Source organism: Chiloscyllium punctatum, chromosome 4 (assembly GCF_047496795.1).
Source record: "Chiloscyllium punctatum isolate Juve2018m chromosome 4, sChiPun1.3, whole genome shotgun sequence".
In the NCBI taxonomy this organism is placed as follows: Eukaryota; Metazoa; Chordata; class Chondrichthyes; order Orectolobiformes; family Hemiscylliidae; genus Chiloscyllium; species Chiloscyllium punctatum.
The window spans coordinates 10,802,441-10,827,213 of NC_092742.1; the positions used below are offsets into that span (position 1 = coordinate 10,802,441).

General features: G+C 43.6%; 1 protein-coding gene across 1 annotated transcript in view; it reads left to right on the top strand.

Moving 5' to 3' along the window:
• Window positions 1–24,773, top strand: part of ccdc88c (coiled-coil domain containing 88C) — a 249,097-nt gene that overhangs the window by 14,805 nt on the left and 209,519 nt on the right. The window contains exon 3 of the mRNA XM_072568054.1: window positions 6,826–6,934. Within this exon, the coding sequence (XP_072424155.1) occupies window positions 6,826–6,934 (109 nt within the window). The remainder of the gene's footprint in view (window positions 1–6,825; window positions 6,935–24,773) is intronic.

Sequence of the window (24,773 nt, forward strand, 5' to 3'; positions counted from 1 at the left end):
ATTTGGACTTCGAAGCACGGTGACCATTTAACCTGTCGATTGTCAGGGATGGCAGTATGTCACCTGACCTGCATGTGACTCTAATTACCCTCTGAAATGGACCTAATGTTATTTAGGTCAAGGGGCAACTAGGGATGGGGAGTAAGTGCTGGCCTAACACACGAAATGGCCATTCAGCCCCTCTGGACCTTCCCTTGCTGTATATAAAGCAAGTAAATTATAGGGAGGCAATCTCTCTCTCTCTCTCTCTGCCCCTCATCATGTAAACATCTACCTACCTCCACTTAAAATACTTCCAGTAATCGAACCTCCACAACTTGCTGGGATAGGGAGATCTAGCCATTCACTACCTTCTGAAAGAAGATATTTCTTCATATCTCGGTTTTAAGTTAGTGTCCCCTTATTCTGGAACAGTAACCCCTTGTTTTGGATTCCCCACCAAGTGGAAAACTGTCATCTCAATGTCTAGCCTATCAAGTCCCTTTTAGAATCTTGTGTTTCAATACGAACTCACGTGTTTTTCTAAACTGTTCAATATATTTGAAAGACTTTCATTGAGTGCCTATACTCCTGGATGTCAGCACGCAGTTATTTTTCAACACCAGCCCTCTAGGAATCGGCAAATTCCCTCTAGGAATACATTGCATTCTGCACCCTCCTCCTCGTCATTAATATCGATAGTTTATAATTGAGGCTGTAGTGCTGACATTTTTGCCATTAAACAAGTTGTATATATTTAAATTGAAACAGACCCACAATCCCAACTCTGGTCTTCTGTATGTTAACAAATTCCATTTCCATGATGCTGCATTATCTCTAATGTTGTAAGCTCCTAAAGACTACAAGATCATAAATTATAAGAGCAGACTCTACAACAAGGAAAAACGACCACTTTGTGTCTACACTGTCAAACCTCTAAGAATTTGACATGTTTCAATAAGGTCTGCTTGGTTTTTTTCTAAACTCCAATGAGCACAAGCCCAGCCTGCTTAATCTCCCCTCACAAGACAATTCTTCCATATCCAGAATCAACCTAATGAACCTCCTGGACTGTTTCCAATGCCAGTCTATCTTCCCTTGGATGAGGAGATCAAAACTGTTCACTGTATTCCAACTGTGGTCTAATTAGTGCCTTTTATGTTTTTGGCAAAACTTTCTTGTTTTTATTCCCTTTTGAAATGAAGGCCAACAGTCTATTTACTCTCCCTATTATCTGCTGAATTTGTATGCCAGCCTTTTGTGATTCATGGACATGAGTTCCCAAGTCCTTTTTGTGCTGCAGTTTTCTATACTTGATCTCCATTTAAATAATATTCAGCTCTTCTGTTCTTCCTGCCAAAGTGCATATTCTCACATCCATCTACCAAGATTTTGTGCACTTGCTTTTTAAATACTTCTGTACACTCCTTGTGCCATCCTCATACTTTCCTTTTTATCTATTTTGTCCAATCTGTAAACTTGATTACTTTCACTTCCAAGTCACCAATATTGTAAATTATTGTGATCTCAGCACTGGTCCCTGTTACATTAGCTTAGCCTTTCCTGAAAATCCCTCCCTTATAACAACTCTGGCGCCTTTTTGACTTCAATATGCAGGTGGACTAAGAAAATCAGGTTGGGAATAGGTCTCAAGAAAAGGAATTTGTGGAGTATCTACTGAATTTTTTTTTGGGGCAGCTTGTGGTACAGCCCACTAGGGAAGAGGCAGTTCTGGATTTGGTGATGTGTAGTGAGGCAGAGTTAATTGGGGAGCTTAAGGTAAAGGAACCCTTAAGGGGCAGTGACCATATTTGATAGAGTCCACCCTGCAGTTTAAGGGGGAGATTGAATCAGTTGTAATGGTATTGCAATTGAGTCGTGATGACGACAAAGACGTGAGGGAAGAGCTGGTCAGAACTGATTGGAAAGGGAAACCAGCAGGGAAGATGGTGGAGCAGGCTCGAGGGGTCACATCCTGACTCTTGTTTCTATCTTCAATGTTTCTATATTACCCTAAACGTCCTCGGCTAGCCTTGGTTAGTTTCTCGAATTCTTATTCCTCACTGGGATATATCTTTGCAATGAGCCATGGACTATTTCCCTCAGCATCTGTCATTGTTCTTCAACTGTCTTTGCTGCCAAACTCCTTTTTAAAGTCCACTCTAGCCCACTCATCCATCTCCATATTAGATTGCTCATATTTAAGTTTAGAAATAGTTGTTTCTGACCCAAGTTCCTCCAATCTCAAACTGAATGTTAGAATCTACCATGTTATGGTCACTCTTCCCTATGGGATCTCTTACTGAAGTCATTTATTACACCTGCCTCACTACACACTACTGGATCAAAAATAGCGTGATCGCTGGATAGATCCGCAACATACTGTTCCAGGAAACTGTCTCAAATACACTGTATGAAATCTTCCTCCTGGCTACCTGTGCCAATTTGATTTTTCTGAATATACATGAAGATTGAAGTCACCCATGATTAGTGTACTGCATTTTTTTACACCCCTTTTAATCATTTCATGATATGTTCTGTCTTTACAGAGAGGTTTTCTAAAACAGTGAAAGGCATTAATCAGATCCTAGCTGGAGTACTGTTTCGAACAGGTATTGGAGACAGTTCAGGTATGGAGGGACTGTTTGAGGAGAGGTTGAGTAGATTGCGTTGAAGAATGAGAGCTGATCTTATTGAAACATTTGGGTTTCATGGGGGACTTGGCACAGCAGATGTGGAGAGGTTATTTTCCCTTATTGAAGAGTCTAGAGCCAGAAGGCATCATCTGAATATGGGACCGTCCATTAATGCAGAGATGAGGAAGATCTCCTTTCTCAGAGGCTAGTGAATCTGTGGAATGCTTTACCCCATGGGACTGTGGAAACTGGGTTATTAAGTCATAGGGTGGCACGTTGGCTCAGTGGTTGCACTGCAGCCTCACAGCACCAGGGACCTGAGTTCAATTCCAGCCTCGGGCCACTGCCTTGTGTGGAGTTTGCACATTCTCCCCATGTCTGTGTGGGTTTTTTCTCAGAGTCCATAGATGCGTAGATCAGGTAAAGTAGCCTGCTAAATTGCCCAGAATCTGGATTAGTGATACTGGAAGAGCACAGCAGTTCAGGCAGCATCCAAGTAGCTTCGAAATCGACGTTTCGGGCAAAAGCCCTTCATCAGGAATAAAGGCAGTGAGCCTGAAGCGTGGAGAGATAAGCTAGAGGAGGGTGGGGGTGGGGAGAAAGTAGCATAGAGTACAATGGGTGAGTGGGGGAGGGGATGAACGTGATAGGTCAGGAAAAGGAGTGGATAGGTGGAAAAGGAGATAGGCATGTAGGACAAGTCATGGGGACAGTGCTGAGCTGGAAGTTTAGAACTAGGATGAGGTGGGGGAAGGGGAAATGAGGAAACTGTTGAAGTCCACATTGATGCCCTGGGGTTGAAGTGTTCCGAGGCGGAAGATGAGGCGTTCTTCCTCCAGGCGTCTGGTGAGGGAGCGGCGGTGAAGGAGGCCCAGGACCTCCATGTCCTCGGCAGAGTGGGAGGGGGAGTTGAAATGTTGGGCCACGGGGCGGTGTGGTTGATTGGTGCAGGTGTCCTGGAGATGTTCCCTAAAGTGCTCTGTTGGGGGCGCCCAGTCTCCCCAATGTAGAGGAGATCGCATTGGGAGCAACAGATACAATAAATGATATTAGTGGATGTGCAAGTAAAACTTTGCTGGATGTGGAATGCTCCTTTAGGGCCTTGGATAGAGGTGAGGGAGGAGGTGTGGGCACAGGTTTTACAGTTCCTGCGGTGGCAGGGGAAAGTGCCAGGATTGGAGGGTGGGTTGTAGGGGGGTGTGGACCTGACCAGGTAATCACGGAGGGAACAGTCTTTGCGGAAGGTGGAAAGGGGTGGGGAGGGAAATATATCCCTGGTTGTAGGGTCTGTTTGGAGGTGGCGGAAATGTTGGCGGATGATTTGGTTTATGCGAAGGTTGGTAGTGTGGAAGGTGAGTACCAGGGGGGTTCTGTCCTTGTTACGGTTGGAGGGGTGGGGTCTGAGGGCAGAGGTACGGGATGTGGATGAGATGCGTTGGAGGGCATCTTTAACCACGTGGGAAGGGAAATTGCAGTCTCTAAAGAAGGAGGCCATCTGGTGTGTTCTGTGGTGGAACTGGTCCTCCTGGGAGCAGACAATAGACAATAGATGCAGGAGTAGGCCATTCAGCCCTTCGAGCCTGCACCGCCATTCAATATGATCATGGCTGATCATTCCCAATCAGTATCCTGTTCCAGCCTTATCTCCATACCCCTTGACTCCACTATCTTTAAGAGCTCTATCCAATTCTTTCTTAAATGAATCCAGAGACTGGGCCTCCACTGCCCACTGGGGCAGAGCATTCCACACAGCCACCACTCTCTGGGTGAAGTAGTTTCTCCTCATCTCTGTCCTAAATGGTCTACCCCGTATTTTTAAGTTGTGTCCTCTGGTTCGGCACTCCCCCATCAGCGGAAATATGTTTCCTCCTGCCAGAGTGTCTAATCCTTTCATAATCCTATGCGTTTCAATCAGATCCCCTCTCAGTCTTCAACTGCTCTACGTAGCCAACAAAGACAGGCATAGCTGGGGCCCATACGTGTGCCCATGGCTACCCCTTTGGTCTGGAATAGGCCCCAGCTATGCCTGTCTCTTTGTTGGCTACGTAGAGCAGTTAATCTTCTGTAATTACACCGGCACCACTCCCCAAATCCTTCCTCCGCTACATTGATGACTGCATTGGTGCCACCTCGTGCTCCTGCGAGGAAGTTGAGCAATTCCTCAACTTCACCAACACATTCCACCCTGACCTTAAAATTTACCTGGACCATCTCTGACACCTCCCTCCCCTTCCTGGACCTCTCCATCTCCATTAATGACGACCGACTTGACACTGACATTTTTTTCTTTACAAACCCACCGACTCCCACAGCTACCTGGATTACACCTCTTCCCACCCTACCTCTTGCAAAAAATGCCATCCCGTATTCCCAATTCCTCCGCCGGATCTGCTCCCAGGAGGACCAGTTCCACCATAGAACACACCAGATGGCCTCCTCCTTTAGAGACCGCAATTTCCCTTCCCACGTGGTTAAAGATGCCCTCCAACGCATCTCATCCACATCCCATACCTCCGCCCTCAGACCCCACCCCTCCAACTGTAACAAGGACAGAACGCCCCTGGTGCTCACCTTCCACACTACCAACCTTCGCATAAACCAAATCATCCGCCGACATGTCTGCCACCTCAACAGACCCCACCACCAGGGATATATTTCCCTCCCCACCCCTTTCTGCCTTCCGCAAAGACTGTTCCCTCCGTGACTACCTGGTCAAGTCCACGCCCCCCTACAACCCACCCTCCAATCCTGGCACTTTCCCCTGCCACCGCAGGAACTGTAAAACCTGCGCCCACACCTCCTCCCTCACCTCTATCCAAGGCACCAAAGGAGCCTTCCACATCCATCAAAGTTTTACTTGCACATCCACTAATATCATTTATTGTATCCGTTGCTCCCGATGCGGTCTCCTCTACATTGGGGAGACTGGGCACCTCCTAGCAGAGTGCTTTAGGGAACATCTCCGGGACACCTGCACCAATCAACCACACCGCCCCATGGCCCAACATTTCAACTCCCCCTCCCACTCTGCCGAGGACATGGAGGTCCTGGGCCTCCTTCACCGCCACTCCCTCAACACCAGACGCCTGGAGGAAGAACGCCTCATCTTCTGCCTCGGAACACTTCAACCCCAGGGCATCAATGTGGACTTCAACAGTTTCCTCATTTCCCCTTTCCCCCACCTCACCCTGGTTCTAAATTTCCAGCTCAGCACTGTCCCCATGACTTGTCTGGCCTTGTCCGACCTGCCTATCTCCTTTTCCACCTATCCACTCTACCCTCTCCTCCCTGACCTATCACCTTCATCCCCTCCCCCACTCACCCATTGTACTCTATGCTATTTTCTCCCCACCCCCACCCTCCTCTAGCTTATCTCTCCACGCTTCAGGCTCACTGCCTTTATTCCTGATGAAGGGCTTTTGCCCGAAACGTCGATTTCGCTGCTCGTTGGATGCTGCCTGAACTGCTGTGCTCTTCCAGCACCACTAATCCAGAATCTCATTTCCAGCATCTGCAGTCATTGTTTTTACCTCCTAAACTGCCCAGAATGATAGGCCCATCAGTCAGGGGTAAATGTTGGGGAATGGTTTTGGGTGGTTTACTCTTTTGGAGAGTTGTGTGGACTGGTCGGGCCGAATGGCCTGTTTCCACATCGTAGGGATTTATTTTTTTAACAAAAAAAGTATATTCAAGGCTGAGACAAACCCATTTTTAATCAGGTAAGGGAAGCAAGAGTCATGGGGGGGAAAAGGCAGGAAAGTGCAGTTGGGGGTTATCAGATCGGCCATGATCTCATTGATCAACAGAGAGGACTTAATGGGCTGAGTGGCCTACTTCTCCTCTGGCTTTTGGTTTTGCTCTTCTTGCGTCAGGTGGGGAGGGGTGCAGTCTGAGTTCATTTCCTGCCAAAAACATTGTGTGCTAATCACAAATTTTTAATCGGCTGTGAAATGACCCAGTGGTTAAAGATTGAGACAGCGGTGACAGAGAGCACCATGCGTGCGTGCATGTGAGCATGCTTGGGCACTCAGCTACAGATTGTGTTGAGAGATAAAATAAAGTGGATTAATCTCAAAGATTTCCCCTCAAAAGGGAGCTACTTGGAAGGCTGGCCGGTGTTTTTATTTTCAGTGATTTTTTTTTTTCTTTTGTAAAACTTTATTGCATTGGTTTATTGATTCAAATATTTTCTGATTGTTTCTTGATTTAGAGACCCAAGGCCAACTAATCAAAGAGTCAACAAACACGTCAACAATGATGTCAACTTGCGTGTTCAGAACCTTACCATATTAGTCAGACATATAAAGAATTACTACCAGGTACGTTACCTCCATTACTGCACCCAGTTCCTGCCTGCTGTGGTTTTGACTTTTCTCAGGGACCGCATTGCCAGATGTAAAAGATATTTCTGTTCTCTTTTTATGCACCTTCCTCACTCCTCCACCCACTTCCTCTGTGCTGAGTGAACTGTCTCAAATTCAGACTCTGAAAATGTCTTTGCTCTACTTGTTTTGGTTTTAATTTTAAGGATTGAACAAGGTGATGACCTCTAAAACAAACCTGTAAATTCATTGTCCAAACTGTGTACATGCTTGTTTTATTGGTTTTGGTAGTTAAATTGCTTTTTAATATTATGAGAGATGTTTATCAATAGGACAGATCTATATCCTTCCTTCTCTCCCAAGTCTTCTCAGGGGACAGTTTTCAAAGCAGCAGGTGACCTCTAGCATACCACCCAAGGGGCCCCTCTTTAATTGCAAACTTAATTAGGAGGGTTAGACAAATAACCAAATTTTCCAATTTCTAGAATTTTCATTAGGAGATGATGAGAGGTATTGTTGCTGACTGGACTGGTGATTTAGGAGTAAGCATTCTGACTACTTCTAATCATGGGATCTGGTAAATCGCTACACTGTGACCACCACTACAGCCAATCACAGGAGCATAAGTAAAAGCAAGGACTGCAGATGCTGGAAACCAGAGTCTAGATTAGAGTGGCGCTAGAAAAGCACAGCAGTTCAGGCAGCATCCGAAGAGCAAGAAAATCGATGTTTTGGGCAAGGGACATAGTAACTTGCTACACTAATCAGGACTGAAAATGTGTTGCTGGAAAAGCGCAACAGGTCAGACAGCATCCAAGGAGCAGGAGAATCAACGTTTCGGGCATGAGCCCTCCTTCAGGAATAAGGAAAGTGTGTCCAGCACCACAGCCAATCGCAGGAGTGATTCTAATCTCCCCATGTGCTTCCTGTTGGTAAACTGACTTTTCGGATCTCAGCCCAAATTAGCTGAGCCCCTGAAACCTGAGAGCAACAGAATCTGTTGGTCAAAAAATTTGATGTCCTGGCTAATAATTATCCTTCAACTAAAAACAGATTATCTGATCATTTATTGTGTTGCTGCTTGAAGGAGTATGTGTGCCAAGTGCTTGCTGTGTTTTGTAAATGAGGATGTAGACCAAAGGAAGCCCCAGGGCTGTTTGTGAACAAATCTCTGAAGTGGGCAGGTCTGGTTAGTAAAGCACATGGGATTCTGAGTGTTTAGAGAGATAGATACCAAAAGCCAGGAAGTTAAACATTTTATAAAACATGTGTTTACCCCCAGCTGGAGTACAGAAAGACGCAGAGTCTTTGGAAAGGGTTCAGAAAAGAGTTTGTCAAATAGCTGCAGGGAATGAGGGATTATAGTTTCTTGCATAAAATGACAAAGCTGGGATTTTGATCTCCCGAGAGGAGGAAGCCGAAAGTACCCTTTAACAGCAGTGTTTTTCTAGCCAGACCCCCCCTCAAATTTAAGGGAAATTTATCCATTGGCTGAAGAGTTGATGCAGGGGATTACAGATTAATGGTGATCCTCAAAATGAACTGGGGTGATGTGTGGAAACTTTGATGCAGTGAATGTATTGAGTTTGAATGTCCAGTCTGAGGTGGTGGGGAGTGTTTTTTAAAAGAGAATTGTTTAAATTGGAGAAAAGACTTGCAGGAATTTTGGGCAAGAGCTGTTGAAGGCTAACTGGACTGCTATTGGTTCCTTCAAAGTTCTACTCTCTTCTATGATCGAACAGTGGCCACACTTGTAAAATGATGCAATTGCTCAGGGATGCCCTGAGGTGGTGGAAGGCACTGAATAAATGCGCATTCTTCTGTGGAGGGTGCGTTTTTAGCGAGTGCAGTGGGTGATAGCTTCCTGGGGAGAAATCCTGCTTCTGGCATGATATAAGAGTTAGAAACGAATAACAAAGATCAATTCGATCTCACAAAGCTTCAGTGTTAGTGATAACTGTATGTGGTAGGCAGCTTCAATGGCTGATTTGCATTCTGGAAGTCTATAATGGGACTGTTATTTTGATTACAACACTGTTGTCTGGAGGAAGTTTCAGCATCTGATTTGTTAGCCACTGTGTTTTATAGTTTGGCACAGTTCCTCCTTGCTGCATCCAGCTGTACGCAGATAAACGGCGGGGGTAGTAACGGCCTTAGCCCATGCAGGCTTGTTCAGTTTACATCCGAATAAATGAGGTTAAGAAAGACAAGGAGCCTTGAGATGCTCATTTCTCTCTGTGAAAATACCATTAGTTGCAAAAACACCGATTTTTTTTTTTATTATTGATCTTACATTTTGCTGGCTTTAACTGAGTTTTGCACTACTTGCAATCATTGTTGGTGAATTTGCTCTCTAACTTCTAATGCATCTTACTTCAAATATGGTGGCTAACAATTTGCTGTGAATTTGTTGCATGCTACTGAACAGTGCTGGGTCCTCTACTTTTTGTAATTTACATAAATGATTTGGATGTGAGCATAAGAGGTACAGCTAGTAAGTTTGCAGATGACACCAAAATTGGAGGTTTAGGGTGAGAGAGGAAATATATAAAAGAGACCTACGGGGCAACGTTTTCATGCAGAGGGTAGTATGTGTATGGAATGAGCTGCCAGAGGAAGTGGTTGAGGCTGGTACAATTACAACATTTTAAGAGGCATCTGGATGGGTATATGAATAGGAAGGGTTTGGAGGGATATGGGCCGGGTGCTGGCAGGTGGGACTAGATTGGTTTGGGATAGCGACATGGATGGGTTGGACCGAAGGGTCTGTTTCCATGCTGTACATCTCTATGACTCTACTGATGAAGATCCATTCCTCACTCCTGTCCATTTGCGCACACAAAGGAAATCGTCCCCTTCTTTCCACCCCACCCCTCTCCCATCACCCATTGACTGCACTCTGGTAATGTTTGATATGCTAGATCAGGCACTGGAGTGGGCATAAATTGGATGGAGAGTTTATTTAACCATGAGCAAAAACAGTAAGTAATCAGACCAAAGCTGTAAGCATAAAGCTAACATTCCCTTGCACCTCGAAGAAATTTCGAGGGTCAGAGGCAGCTCCTGTGAAATTCTTTGTGCTGAGCCCTGTTCCAATTTATTCTGGACTGAAGAGAGAGATTCAGACCTAATTAGAATCCTATTGGCTGATGCATTTGAAAAAAAATCAGGGAGTTGTTTTGGGGGTGGAACTGGACAGCTTTCAAAGAGCTACCCCTTTTATTGTTCCCACACTTACATTTAAGGTATTTTTTTGGTCTTCCGGTCCACAATTTTGCTGAGCTACAGAATCAGAGATTGGAGTCATAGAGTCATACAGCACAGAAAGAGACCCTTTGCACAAACCAGTCCATGCCAAACATAATCCCAAACTAAACTAGTCCCTCCTGCCTGCACTTGGCCTATATCCTTCCAAACCTTTCCTATTCACGTACTTATCCAAATGTCTTTTAAATGTTCTAACTCTGTGTTCACCACTTCCTCTGGAAATTCACTCCATACACTAACCATTCTGTGTTTAAAACAAAATTGCCCCTCATGTCTTTTTTTTAAAATCTTTCTCCTCTCTCCTCTTAAACATATGCCCCCTAATCTTGAAATCCACCACCCAAGGGAAAAAAAACACTTGCTATTCACCTTATTTATGCCCCTCATTATTTTGTAAACCTCTAAGGTGACCTTAAATCTCCAGTGGAAACAAAGCCCCAGCCTATCTGGCCTCTCCTCTGAACTTGTTACGCCACAGAAGGTGGTCATTCGGCTGGACTGGTTCTACCACTCGGTGCCAACCTCCTGCCTTTTCCCCATATCTCTGCACACCATTTCTACAAAATAACCATCCGGTGCCCTCCAGATCAGTATCTTAGGTTATGTATGCAGTATGGACAGGACCTCAAGCCAGAACTGATCAGAGGATAGAGTTCTCCTGTGTTTTTTTTTGTACATCTGCATACCTGTCTAAGCAGGAAGAGTGTAATCTGAAGAGCTGATAGCATCCTGGGACACTGCAGAAAATCTGCCAATGGTGTGTGAAAACAGAAGAGCTCACTCTATATGCTTCTAGGGTTTGATATCACAACAGGCAGCAGATCACGAGATTCAAGACTTGGTGTACTTTTAATAGTATAGACTAGATGCACTGAAGGGCTTTTTCTGTACTGTATGATTCTGTGGCTTAACAAATTCAGTTATAGTTTGTGATACCGAGAATTGAATTCTTGGTTGCTAGTTCAGTGGACTAACCAGACACTATCATCAGGTTCCATAAGGGCAGCAAACTCCACCATTTTAGACTTTGGTTAACATTATCCTGTTGTATTATAAAGGACTTGAAATGTTGTGAATATACAGTAATGCATGAGGCGCAGACAGTAGGTACCAGATGGATCTGCACTTGCATATCGTTTTTCTTCAAGTGCTTACCCAACTTCCTACAGAAAGCCACAGTTGATTGTGCCTTGACCACCCTCCTGAACATTGTATTTCCACCCTAACCATTTACCATTCACTCCTCCATTTTCAGGGTCAGTGAGATTGTTTTGTGCAGGTTTGCACAATTGTATTGCTGCCTCGCAGGTCCGATGGAATTGGTTGTACATAAAACACAATCGACTCACGCTATCTCTGTAGTCCGTCCTTAATCTCTCCAAAAGCTTGTGTGCCAGCAGAATTGGTGCCTGATCCTGTATTGAATGGGGAGGATTAGTGTGAATGGTGAAGGTATCAGGCTGCATTGCCTCATGCTTAAAGAACACAAATTGTCTGGGATGAAACTGCATTTAGTATTGCAAAGTACTTACCTCACCAGATTGTTATCAAATTGCTCTGACATCAGAAGATTGGCACGGGGAGTGTAGTAGTGCAGTGGTCGTGCCCCTGCAGTTGGGCTAGTAGTTCCTGGTTCAAGTCCCACCTGTGTGTGACAACGTCTCTGAACAGATTGATTAGAAAATTTAATAAAAGATCAGAGGTTGGCAGTGCTTGTGATTTTAATACAATATTGATTAACAGTAATTGCTTTCTCCTCTTCACGGTTTGAAGAGCATTCTTCACGTCACAAGTGGGTTTGAACAGAGTGAACTCATTCAGAAGGTCATGGGTTCAAATCCTACCCTAGAGAAATGAGGAAAAAACTGAGATTGATCCGTAAGTTTGAAGACAATACAAAAATTAGTGGGGTGATAATAAGAGAATAGCCTTTGCCTACAAGAGGATATAGATAGGCTGATCAGTGCCAAATTGAATTCAATTTGGGTAAATGGGAGGTGATGTAGTTGGGCGGAACAGACAACGCAAGGGAATACATAGTGAACTGTCTGACTATGGGAAGCATTGAGGATCAGAGGGACCATAGTGTGCATGTCTAGTGGTCGCTTAGTGTCGGATCAGATGGATAAAGTGATTAGGGAGGCATGTAGGATACTTTTTATCAATCAAAGCATAGAGTTTAGAGTGGGGAGGTAATGCAGGAACTATATAAAACTTTGGTGAGGCCACAGCTAGAGTATTGTGTGCAGTTCTGGGATCCCCATTATAGGAGAGGGCGTGGAGGAGATTGGCCAGGATGCTGCCTGGCCTGGAGAGTTTCAGTTATGAAGAGAGATTGGACAGAGTAGGGGTGGTTTCCTTAGGGTGGAGTAGACTGGGGTGGGAGGTGATTGAGATGCATAACATTGAGAGACATAGAGTAGAAAAGAGGAAAAAACTTGCCTCTTTTGAGGGATCAGTGACCAGGGACACTGATTTATGGCCAGGGGCAGGAGGTTTAGAAGAGATGTGAGGAAAAACTTCACCCTGAAGGTGGCAGGTGTATGGAACTCGCTGTCTGGAAGGGTGGCAAAGGTAAACACAACATTGAAGTATTTAGATGTACATTTGTAATGCCTAGACATACAAGGCTCTGGGTCAAGATTAGAGTGGTGCTGGAAAAGCACAGGAGATCAGGCAGGTTCAGAGGAGCAGGAAAATCGACGTTTCGGGCAAAAGCCCTTCATTAGGCAATGGGCCAAGTGCTGGAAAAAGGGATGAGATAGTTAGGGCCTTTTTCTGTGCTGCAGATCTCTGACTGAGATTCAGATATTGATAGGAAGCGCAAGTTAGTATAGAACGTATGCTGTGTTATTGGACGGTGATGTCCTTCAGGTGTGACCTTTAAAGCCCCATTTCAGCCAGATGTGAAAAACTCCATGGCACCCTTTTTTTTAAAAGAGGAGTACCCAAGCTCTTTCTGGTGCTCTGGATCATGTCGCTATTAGATTAGCTTTTAATTTCAGATTTTTGAATTCAAATACCACATCTGCCATGATGGGACTCGAACCTGTGTCCCCATATTACTGAGATTCTAGATTGCTCGTTTTGTGACATTACTGTTGTGCCAACAGCTTTCCCTTTGCTCATTGTTTTGCACCAATTACAGGGAGGCAATGGCCTAGTGATATTATCACTGGATTGTTACTCCAGAGACCGAGATAATGTTCTTGGGGCTGGGTTTGAATATTGCCATAGCAGAGTGGTGATTAGCTGGCTTGAATTCAATACAAATCTGGAGGTAAGGTCTAATGATGACCACAAATCCATTGTCACTTGTTTGGAATAACCTATCTGGTTTACAAGGTCCTTTTTAGGGAAAGAAACTCCCCTTACCGCTGGTCTGGCCACACGTGACTTTCAACCCACAATGATGTGATTTGACTCTTAACTGTCCTCTAGGCAATTTATAGATGGATAATTAATGCTGGCCTAACAGTGGTGCCCTCATCCTGTGAATGAATTTTTTAAAAAAAACCCCTCCAATTGGTTTCTGGCCTTCCCACAACACCAAGATGGCCCTCAGAGTGTCAATAGCCATGTCATGTGACTGCACGAAGTTAACCACCTTGACCCATCTGCAGCTTTCAGGAAGGTTGGCAAAATCCTTGTCTTCCAACGCCTTGCCTCCATTGTCCAACTGAGTGTAGTGCACACACTTGGTTCAATTCTTATCCATCCAGTTGTGGCCAGCTAATCACCTGCAATGGTTTCTCTTCCTGGCCCTGCACCATTTCCCTTGGAGTTCCCACGTGGCGATCCTTGCCACCTACTGCTTCTGCTGCCGGACCCGCTGAGTTTTTCAAAGGGTTTTTTTACCCTGTGTTCTAGCAACTATTTTGAAACTCCTAAATTAGCCAGAATATCTTTTGGGATGTTATTAGAACACTTTTCAGATTCTTACAAGTAAGTTCCCTTTCCCTATGCTCTCTTTCTGTAACTGCAGAAAGGTTGCCAAACATCCTGCTGATCTCAACTCCAATTCTAGGAGCAGTGGGAACTGAATCAAAGTGAATTCACATTCTGTTCTAAAAGGAGAAGGCAAAACCAAGAACTGGCTAAGGCTCAGACTTCCCCTACATTGCTCTGTGCAATAGTACTCCTTTCTAAACAGGGCTAAAATTGTTGTCTGAGTCTGTACAATATTTTATTTTCATATGAATCTCTGTCCCCTTTCTCCTGCCTTTTCCACCACTACCTCCCTCACACATTCACTTCCTTTCTCTTGGTGGTACAGAACATCAACATTGCCCAAAGAAAAGACCCAACTTTGAAGATTTGGCTCTTGCACTCATCAGAACTGAAATGCAAGAAAAATAACTTTAGAAAGTTATATTTAGAAACTTCATGCATATTACCATATTTGATATTATCTATTGATTAGATTAGATTCCCTACAGTGTGGAAACAGACCCTTCACACTGACCCTCTGAAATGTAACCCACCCAGACCCACTTCCCCTCTGACTAATGCACCTAACACTTTGGGCAATTTAGCATGGCCAATTCACCCCTGACCTCTACATCTTTGGACTGTGGGAGGAAACCCACGCAGACACAGGAGAATGTGCAAACTCCACACAGACAGTTGCCAGAGGCTGGAATCAAACCTGCAACCCTGGTGCTGTGAGGCAGCAGTGCTAACCACTGAGCCACCGTGCTGACCCATTTGCAAGGCTCTAATTAATCTTTACTTGAAGTAACAACTGATCTGTCTTCATGTGCTCATGTCTCTACGCTCATAAGATTCTCAAGTTGTAATCTAGTGTAGTTTTCTTCTAGTCTGTTTTAGCTCCACCCAGACTATTCTATTTATGCTCAGTGATGTGCAGCTCTGAGACATCATCATTAGCTTAATCCAGGGTTCTGAAAGTCTCTACAACATGAGGAGGTTGTACTGATTGGTTGGCATGGGGATACCATAGAAACTGTTAAGTGTCTCCGTTAACTGGCTGACTAATTTCAAACCAGGTTGATTGACTTTGCTCAGCTGTAACAGAACAACAAGTGACCAATGTGTGGTCAGATTGCTATAAAGGGACAGGGTCCTGTGTGTGAATAAGTATAGCTTTGCTCTCTATCGCTTCCCAATACTTTGATGGAAAAAGACCCTGTACTTTCCTAATTCTCAAGTATGGTTCCAGAAGATGTTTAGTGAATTGCAGAATCAATTGTTTTATTATTTTCCCCGAACTATAGGAACAGTGTATGGTGTATGCTCACTTTTTTACACTCCAAATTGTAAGAAGCTTAAATTACTAAAATAATACAGATGACCGCATTATAGACCGCTGAGTATGCAGCTACGCATACTGTGGTAATGGGCTGGTTTGTTCCCAAGGGCTTTGTGGGGAAGTTACTGCAATGACAGGGAAGCAATTAAAGCTGATGGATTCTGTACACCTGGATATTGTGTGAAGAGTGTTCAGGCCCTATCTGAAATTACTTATACATTTTAGTCTCTGGAAAACACTGTTCAGTGCAGATATTAAACCATTGAGTGGTGAATTGAGTTTGTCTGAATCTTGACTGAATAGTCAATACACAGAATATCTTCAACACAAGTGCAGGACTAAAGTTATTTTCTTTCCATTCTGTTCTGAGAGGCCATTTACAGACATGGGGTGGTGATGGCCTATGGCTATTAGTCTAGAGACCCAGGTAATATTCTGGGGACCCAGTTCAAATCCTGCCATGGCAGATGGTGGGTGGAATTTTAAAAATTAAATTAAGAGTCTAATGATGACTATGAATCTGTTGTCAGTTGGGAAAAAGCAATCTGGTTCACTAATATCCTTCAGGGAAGGAAATAGACAATAGACAATAGATGCAGGAGTAGGCCATTCAGCCCTTCGAGCCTGCACCGCCATTCAATATGATCATGGCTGATCATTCCCAATCAGTATCCTGTTCCAGCCTTATCTCCATAACCCTGCCATCCTTACCTCGTCTGGCCTACACGTGACTCCAGACCCACAGCAATGTGGTTGACTCTCAATTGTACTCTGAGCAATAAATGTTGGTCTATTCATGAATGAATTTAAAAAAAAAGATAAATGTGATCTGGAAATTTCCTCTTGTGCGGACGTCACTTGTAAATTGCCCTTCAACTGAGTGACTTGCTATAGCCATTTCAGAAGCCAATTAAGACTAAACCACATTGCTTTGGGTTTGGAGTCACATGTAGACCAGACCAGGTAAGGATGGCAGATTTCCAAACCCTAAGTTTTAACAAAAATTGACAGCGGTTTCATGGTCACCAGTGGACTAGCTTTTTAATCAGATTTCCACTGAATTCACATTTCACTGCCTGCCATTATGTCAAGCCTGTGTCCCTGGGATCTAAGCCTGGGTTTACTGGGATTGCTAACCCAGTGACATTACCCAATGCTGCTAACCATCTCGCCTTAGCTTCCCATCATTCACGGGATATTGCTGCAGGGCCAACAGTTATTGTCCAGCCCTACTGGCGCTAAATCATTTCTGAGGGCAATTAAGAGTCAACCACGTTGCTGTGGGCCTGGGGTCATAGACTAGACCAGCTAACCAGAGATACAGAAACCAGGAGTAGGCTATATGGCCCTTTTTTTGAGGCTGCTGCACCATTCATAATGATCATGCAGATTTCTTTCCTTATTGGACATTAATGAACTTGTTGGACCTTTTGCAAAAATGATAGTTTTGTGATCAATGGTATGGACACTGCCTTTTAGAACATAGAACATAGAACATAGAAGAATACAGTGCAGTACAGGCCCTTCGGCCCTCGATGTTGCGCTGATCAAAGCCCACCTAACCTACACTAACCCACTATCCTCCATATACCTATCCAATGCCCGCTTAAATACCCATAAAGAGGGAGAGTCCACTACTGCTCCTGGCAGGGCATTCCATGAACTTACGACTCGCTGAGTGAAGAACCTACCCCTAACATCAGTCCTATATCTACCCCCCCTTAATTTAAAGCTATGCCCCCTTGTAATAGCTGACTCCATACGTGGAAAAAGGTTCTCACTGTCAACCCTATCTAACCCCCTAATCATCTTGTATTATAGACTTATGAATTGAACTTAAACTCTGCCAACTACCATGGTAGGTTTTGAGCCCATGTGCCCAGAGCATTAATCTGGGCCTTGGGAATCGTAAGCCACGATACCACCATTTCCCTGATACCAAACACCCCTTTCTCCCCCACAGCCCCATCCCTGAAAGGGGTATAGTCAGAGCTTTCAAGACTCAAATTGATGGATTTTTATTGGGCAAGGAGAATAAAGTGAAGGGTGATGATCAGAGGTCAGGCATGATGTGGTAGACCCAGCTCTAGTTGTTCTATTTATTTCATCCCAACTTCTTTCCATCGATTTAATACTTGTTACAAATGCTATTAACATCCTTTACCATGAAGACTGACATGAAGTATTAATTCAATTCAACTGCCATTCCCTCAATTTTGTCCATTTTTATCAATTTAAAGAGGCTGTTCCTTTTTTTTTAAAAAATTTTCTCCCTATTTAGTGTTCAGTTGAAACTTTGTTGATACACAGTATGCATATGGTCTCTCCCCACCGTAAATAATACAATGTTTTTTTTCCAAGTTTGTGTAACTGGTTAAAGACTTTTGCACAGGGAGTCCAGCGGAACATTCATTCTTGGTTGTGTCTTGGGGCTTTTCCTTTTGAAAACCTACTGATGAAGTCAATACTAAATAAAACCGAAAGAACTGCTGATGGTGTAAATCAAAAAATGAAAACCGAAGTTGCTGGAAAAGCTGTTTTGGCTTTTAAAACTGTCTCAGTCCTCTGGTTTACCACAAATCTTTGCCACGTTATGTTTTTCTTTTTAGTTTGATGCTATCCTTAACTTGGTTAACCATGCACAGTTTCTCCTCTTCCCAAAATCCTTCTCCCTCACTGGGATATATTTTTGAGTCATGAACAGTTTTGTTAATTGCCTGACATCATTCATCATGGTTTGTGCTAAACTCCTTTTCCCTGCCCACTACAGCCATCTCTGCCCTGATTCCTTTTGTAAATTCCTTTTATTTAAGTTAGCATATGTGTTCAGACCTGTGTTTCTCACACTCAACATGAATGTTAAATGTTACCATGTTATAGTCACTGTTCCCCAATGGGGGGTCTTCTATTTTGAGATAATGTTAAAATCTGCCTCCATGCACATTAATACATACAAAATAGACTGATCCATGATTGGATCGACAATGTGTTACTTGAGAAAGCTATCCCAAATACTACCAGAATTCCTCCTCTTCGTGATCTCAGCCAACTTGACTTTCCCAATCTGCATGATGATTCAAATCAACCACAGTTAATGTCCTGCCTTTTATACATCATTATCTCATACCTTATTTTCTGTCCTACAGTAGGCTACTGATAGATGGTCTAAGGACTACTCCCACCAGTGCTGCCTTGTTATTTCTTACCCCTATCCCTGCGGATTCTGGGTCTTCAATCCAAGATCATTTCTTACTAGTGTACTTATTCCAGGACTGTGGTCCTAGTATGGTTCAAGTGAAGCCCATCCCATAGGAACAGCTCCCTTCTACCGCAGAACTGGTGCCAGTGCCCCATGAGCTGAAATCTATTCCATCCACACCATTTAATTCCCTTGCTTTCTCTACCCATTGCGAATTAGCTCATGGCTCAGACAGTAATCCTGAAATTATTACCTCCAGAGAGCATCCGCTTTTCAATTTTGCTCTGAACTATTTAAAATCTATCAACAGAACTTCCTTTCCACTCCGATCAATGTCGTAAATGATTGATAACTGGATCCCTCCCTTCCAGCCCTGGCATTGAGCAGGCATCAGGGCTCCCACTCATGGCTACGGAGCACAATATCTGTTCCCAACCAGCACTCCATCCCTATTGCCAACCCGACCTGAATGCTTCATTGTGTCACAGCACAGTGGGCAGTTTGTACATTGTCTCTGAAGTCCCCATTCTTACCTCCCTAGCTTGCAAGATTGCTGTAACCCTGCATGGCCTGAGGTTCCTCTCAAGCTTCCCTTTTGGCAGGTCCCTACACCTGCCTTGCCTCCTGTTCCTGCTTTTAATCAAAATCTAAATGACTAAATCTAAAAGATGTGTCTGTCTCCTGGAAAAGGTTCGTTATGTTCACAGCTTAGACTCCAGCTCCTTATCTCTGGCGGCACGGTGGCTCAGTGGTTAGCACTGCTCCCTTACAGCGTCAGGAATCAGAGTTCAATTCCATCCTCTGGCGACTGACTGTGTGGAGTTTGCGCGTTCTCCCTGTGTCTGCATGGCTTTCCTCCGGGTGCTCCAGTTTCCTCCCACAATCCAAAGATGTGCAGTCAGGTGAATTGGCCATGCTAAATTGCCATCATGTTCAGAGATGTGCAGATTCAATGCGTTAGTCAGGGATAAATGTCTGCGTAGGTTACTCTTCGGAGGGTCGGTGTGGACTTGTTGGGCTGAAGGGTCTGTTCCCACACTGTAGGGAATCAGACCTGAAGTAGCTTGAGTTGTGAATACTTCCCATAGGAGCAATTACTCTGAATCATTTTGGTGACCAGCAACACACTCATGCTCCAGTAGCGATACATCACCTGACCTGCTAGCTGTATTATATTTGATTTGATTGATTCATTAATCACTTTAGTGTCCCTGCTCTTTGCCCTTCTGTTGTAATAATTATCACTTTGGTATATTTTAGTACATTAGAGATGTTAAATAAACACTTTTTTTGTTGTTGAGTGGCTGAATGGTGGCTACTAAATTATTTTTCAAGCTTTCTAACAATAAACAAAACCTTCAGATTCCATTTGTTTTGAGCTTGGCCTTTCCTTTTCCAATCCTGACTCTTTTAGTGGTGTGATTGGTGGGCAGTGATGCAGAGTTATTGGATTATATATTGCTTTGAACTTGTCAGTGTTGGGGGTCTGGGGTTAAACATCACAAATTCTTTTTGGTTGACATTGGCAGAGACTTTAATCCTCTTAACTGCATTTAAAATGAGTTCCAGAGATGTAAGAACAATGTTTTAACTCACTGTCATTAACAATTCCAGATGCAAGTTTTGATCTTGGTGATACAATCCCAGCTGTGGATAATGATCAACAAGACAGATCATGGAGTGAAGCTGGGCTTGTTGGATCCTAATTTAGCGTATTTTATAAAACCAATAGTAATGTTCCTAGCCCTGGACCGAGAGGCTAGGGTTCAAGCCCCACCTGCCTCAGACGTTTATTATAACATAAACAGAAATTGCTGGAAAAGCTCAGCAGGTCTGGCAGCATCTGTGAAGAGAAATCAGAGTTAATGTTTCGGATATGGTGACCCATCCTCCGAAAATGACCCAAAATGTTAACTGTGATTTCTCTCCACAGATGCTGCCAGACCTGCTGAGTTTTTCCAGCAATTTCTGTTTGTTTCCAATTTACATAATCTACAGTTTTTTTTTTAAGTGTGTAATAACATCTCTGATTAGGTTGATTTTTAAAAAGTGGGTTGGGTTAAATTAATAAAACTAAAATCATGGCAATCAATTTTTGAACAGACTCAAGAGGCTGCTGGTGTACTTTTTAACATGAGATATAAGACTGGATTTGATTGTAGCTACATGTACCTGAGTACAGTGAAAATCTTTGTTTTATGAGCAGTACAGGCAGATCATAGCAAACAGGGACATATAGAACAAAGGGTGTTTAATCAGTGTGAGGCACCCAAGGCTACACTGCACAGGAGATGCATAAAGCAAGCTTCAGCAGTCTAATAATGGTAGAGAAGAAGCTGTTCTTGATTCTGTTGGCGCAGTGTTCAAGCCTCTATCTTCTGCCCAATGGAAGAGCTTGTAGGGGAGCATTATTGCAGTGGGAGGGGTCTTTAATGATATTGACAGCCTTTCCACAGCAACGAGAACTGTAGCTGGAGTCCATGGATAGGAGGTTGGCTTCCGTCATGGGTGGGGATAAAAAATAAATATATCGCAACAGACAGAAATTGGGAAGATTTCATTACAAACATCAGAAAAGGTTTCAAGTTTACACTATTCCTTTTATCTCTTGGCAAAATCCTTGCCAAAACCCAAACTTCAGTGGACTGTCCCTTCTCTTTCCATGTGAAAGTGTCTCACTCAGGCTGGCACAGCTGCAACCAGTTTCCTTCCTCAATGGTTGAACATTTGTTCTAATTGCAGTCTACATCAGTCCAAGTCTTTGGCACATTATCCCTGTCCAGCTTTTCAAGGTTTTCAGGGTAGTCAGAAATACTAGGATTTAGAAACTTCAAGCTTCTGGGTGCCTGATAGTGTGAAAATAATTTCAAGAGACCTGCAGCTAATGTCTTTACTGACCAAACACAGTCAGTAAAGTAGAAACTGGACAGTATTGCTATACAATCATTTAACATATATCCATGCTGTACATCTCTATGACTCTACAACTTCATGGTCTTCATAACGCCAAGATTTCCAGTGTTCACAGGCCACAAAACCTGCTTGTTGTCTCCTTGAAAGCTGAGCTTAGCTTTTTCTCCGAAGTCATCTGATTTTTCTGTAAACAACAGTTGGCTTACAAATTCAAACTGACCATTGTTTGCATTCTTTGAAATAGCATGACAAACGCTCGCCTATTCAGGAAATGTCCACACTTTTCTGCATATTCTGTTGTTTTTCATGCATTCGTAAAATGTGTGTCTCTTTCCAACATGGGGTTACAGATTGGCTGGCTGGGGTAGTAGGAGGACACCCTTAATCACCTCCGTTGTTTATTTAGAATCTCTTTAATTGTGTAGTTTGATGCTGCATTCAGTTTGGGTTCTTTACATAATGGTCAAGGAGAAGTCAAATTCAAGAACTGCCTTCAGGCTAGAATTCTAGTAGCTCATTACAGTTTAATAATAAAGACAGCTATATATGTTGTCACTGATGTACTTGGCTCTGACCTAATAGATACGTTAGGTAAGGACTGATCAGATTACTTTGTGTTCATGTCCACACTTTCCACCACTGTGTACAATGGTATCGTCTGGTGCAGCCTCACTGTGGGGGTTCGAGAGTATTTGAACTCTCACAGACACAGAGACACACACATGCTTTCTCCAGGGTCTGCAACCTTTGCACAATAGACCTTTAAAGTTCTACCTCAGAAGGCAGATGGGACCTTGTTTGAGCATCTGATCTGTGAGATGGCACTTCCTGCTAGTGGAGTGCTCCCTCTGTAGTCCACTAAAGTGAAGCCTAGATTGTGGGCCCAAGGGCTGTGAGCACACTCCCCTTTCTTTGTATGGAAACATTGATTGTAGAGGGTGAAGAATTAGAGGTTTCTACTTTTAATTTATGTGCAGTTGTTCATACCAACAGTTGATTTGGCTTGGAATCTTGATAAAAGGAACATGTAACTGAAGCTTTTCAGCTTCCTCTCATCAGAACATATGCAAGAGGACCAATGTCAAATGATTGCAGCAATTTAGATTTTCTAATTGCGCTGTTCAGAAATGTTACAAAGCACCACCTGAGCAAGTGGGGCTTGAACCCAGGTCTCCTGGTAGAGGCATTATCACTCCACCACAAGAGCCCTTGTGTGTTCTGGAGTTTTCTAACCAACCTGTTCAGAAATCTTATTACAGAGGTATGGGCACTACCACTGAATCATAAGCACCTATCGCAGCAATTTATACAACTGGAAAAAAAATGAACTTGCTCAAGCAAATTGTTATCTGTTTTGAATTATTCAGGAACATTTTGAGGCAGGGTTGGGGGTTTATTATAATTTGCTGTTGGGAAAGACTTTGCAAATACCAGAGTTGATTTGCTAAACATTCAGTTCCAATTTATCCTGCGGTAGAGTTATGATGTCTTGAAGTTTGACATTCTTGTGTTTGTCCTGATGGGTACAGGAGGAAAAGTTTTTCAGTGACAAGATTCCCAAGCTGTGCTGCTGTAATTGTTTGGCTGAACGTTCTACAGAGACAGCATAGGATTTTTAATCCTTTTTATTGATAGGATGAGAGAATGACTGACTGTGTGGGACAGTGAAGAGCAAGGGGAGCGCGAATGGAGTTGTACAGAATTGAGGAGTTTTGATAGTGAAGACCAATCAGTGTATCAAGGATGGCACTTATCAGAAAGGTGTAACTTGCCGATTTCCACTGTGTGGGCTGGATACCGGGGAAATGACTAGATAGGATTCAACTGCTTGAGTTTCTAATTGTGAAACACATGACCATTTTACTGTCATCACAAAGAATTGTTAAATGCACTTGATAAGTCAAGGAGGTGTTTGAAGTGCCACTATACCATTTGTAACATGTGGCTTTTTGTCATCGGAGATGTTTTGATTTAGATTCTCCTGATCCGACAGCGTGAATCTGGGACTTCATTCAAACAGGGAGAAGAAATCACTGACCTTTACACTCGGGGAAAACAAAGAAACCTGTCTTCGTGCTTTATGACTTGCTAACTTAGGGTGACAGACTGACTGTCATAGCTGTCAGCCCTGACCAGTGCCACCATCCACCGGCCATGCAATCTTTATAGAGAGCTGGGTTACTCCAGTGAGAAGTCTTTTAGGCTAATTTAAGAATAACTGAATGAATTGCCCTCCTATTCCAAAGGTAATCAAACAGAAGGAGCTGGGCAGCACATTGAATGTGTGGGATTGCTGTGTTCCCCAAAGATTTGTGCATCCTGATCAGCTGGCTAACATTTTTGTACAGAATGATTTATGACTTGGGGTTAAATTGCTCCCAGTACTTAACTGCCCTTGTTTGTTTTGGTATTGGTAGAAGAAACATAGAAAATAGAAGCTGAAGTGGCCATTCGGACCTTTTTGAGTCTGCTCTGCCATTCTGTGTGATCACGGTCATCCACTTTAATCCCCTGTACCTGGGGGTGGGGGTTGATGAGTGAGTGTGCTGATTATGTTGTGGAATGGACAGGATGGGTTACTGCAGGGTATGACTTGGAGTCAGCCTGCTGATCGGTCACTCGTTAATCCTGGATAAGGTTGAGCTTAGAGTCCTAGAGATGTACAGCATGGAAACAGACCCTTCAGTCCAACCTGTCCATGCCGACCAGATCTCCCAACCCAATCTAGTCCCACCTGCCAGCACCTGGCCCATATCTCTCCAAACCCTTCCTATTCATATCCCCATCCAAACGCCACTTAAATGTTGCAATTGTACCAGCCTCCACCACTTCATCTGGCAGCTCATTCCATACACACACCATTCTGCGTGAAACAGTTGCCCCGTAGGTCTCTTTTAAATCTTTTCCCCTTCTCACCCTAAACCTATGCCCTCTAGTCTGGACTCCACGAACCCAGGGAAAAGACTTTGCCTATTTATCCTATTCACGTCCCTCATAATTTTGTTAACCTCCTATAAGGTCACCCCTCAGCCTCCAACACTCCAGGGAAAACAGCCCCAGCCTGTTCAGCCTCTCCCTATAGCTCAAATCCTCAAACCTTGGCAATATCCTTGTAAATCTTTTCTGAACCCTTTCAAGTTTCACAACATCTTTCCAATAGGAAGGAGACCAGAATTGCACGCAAT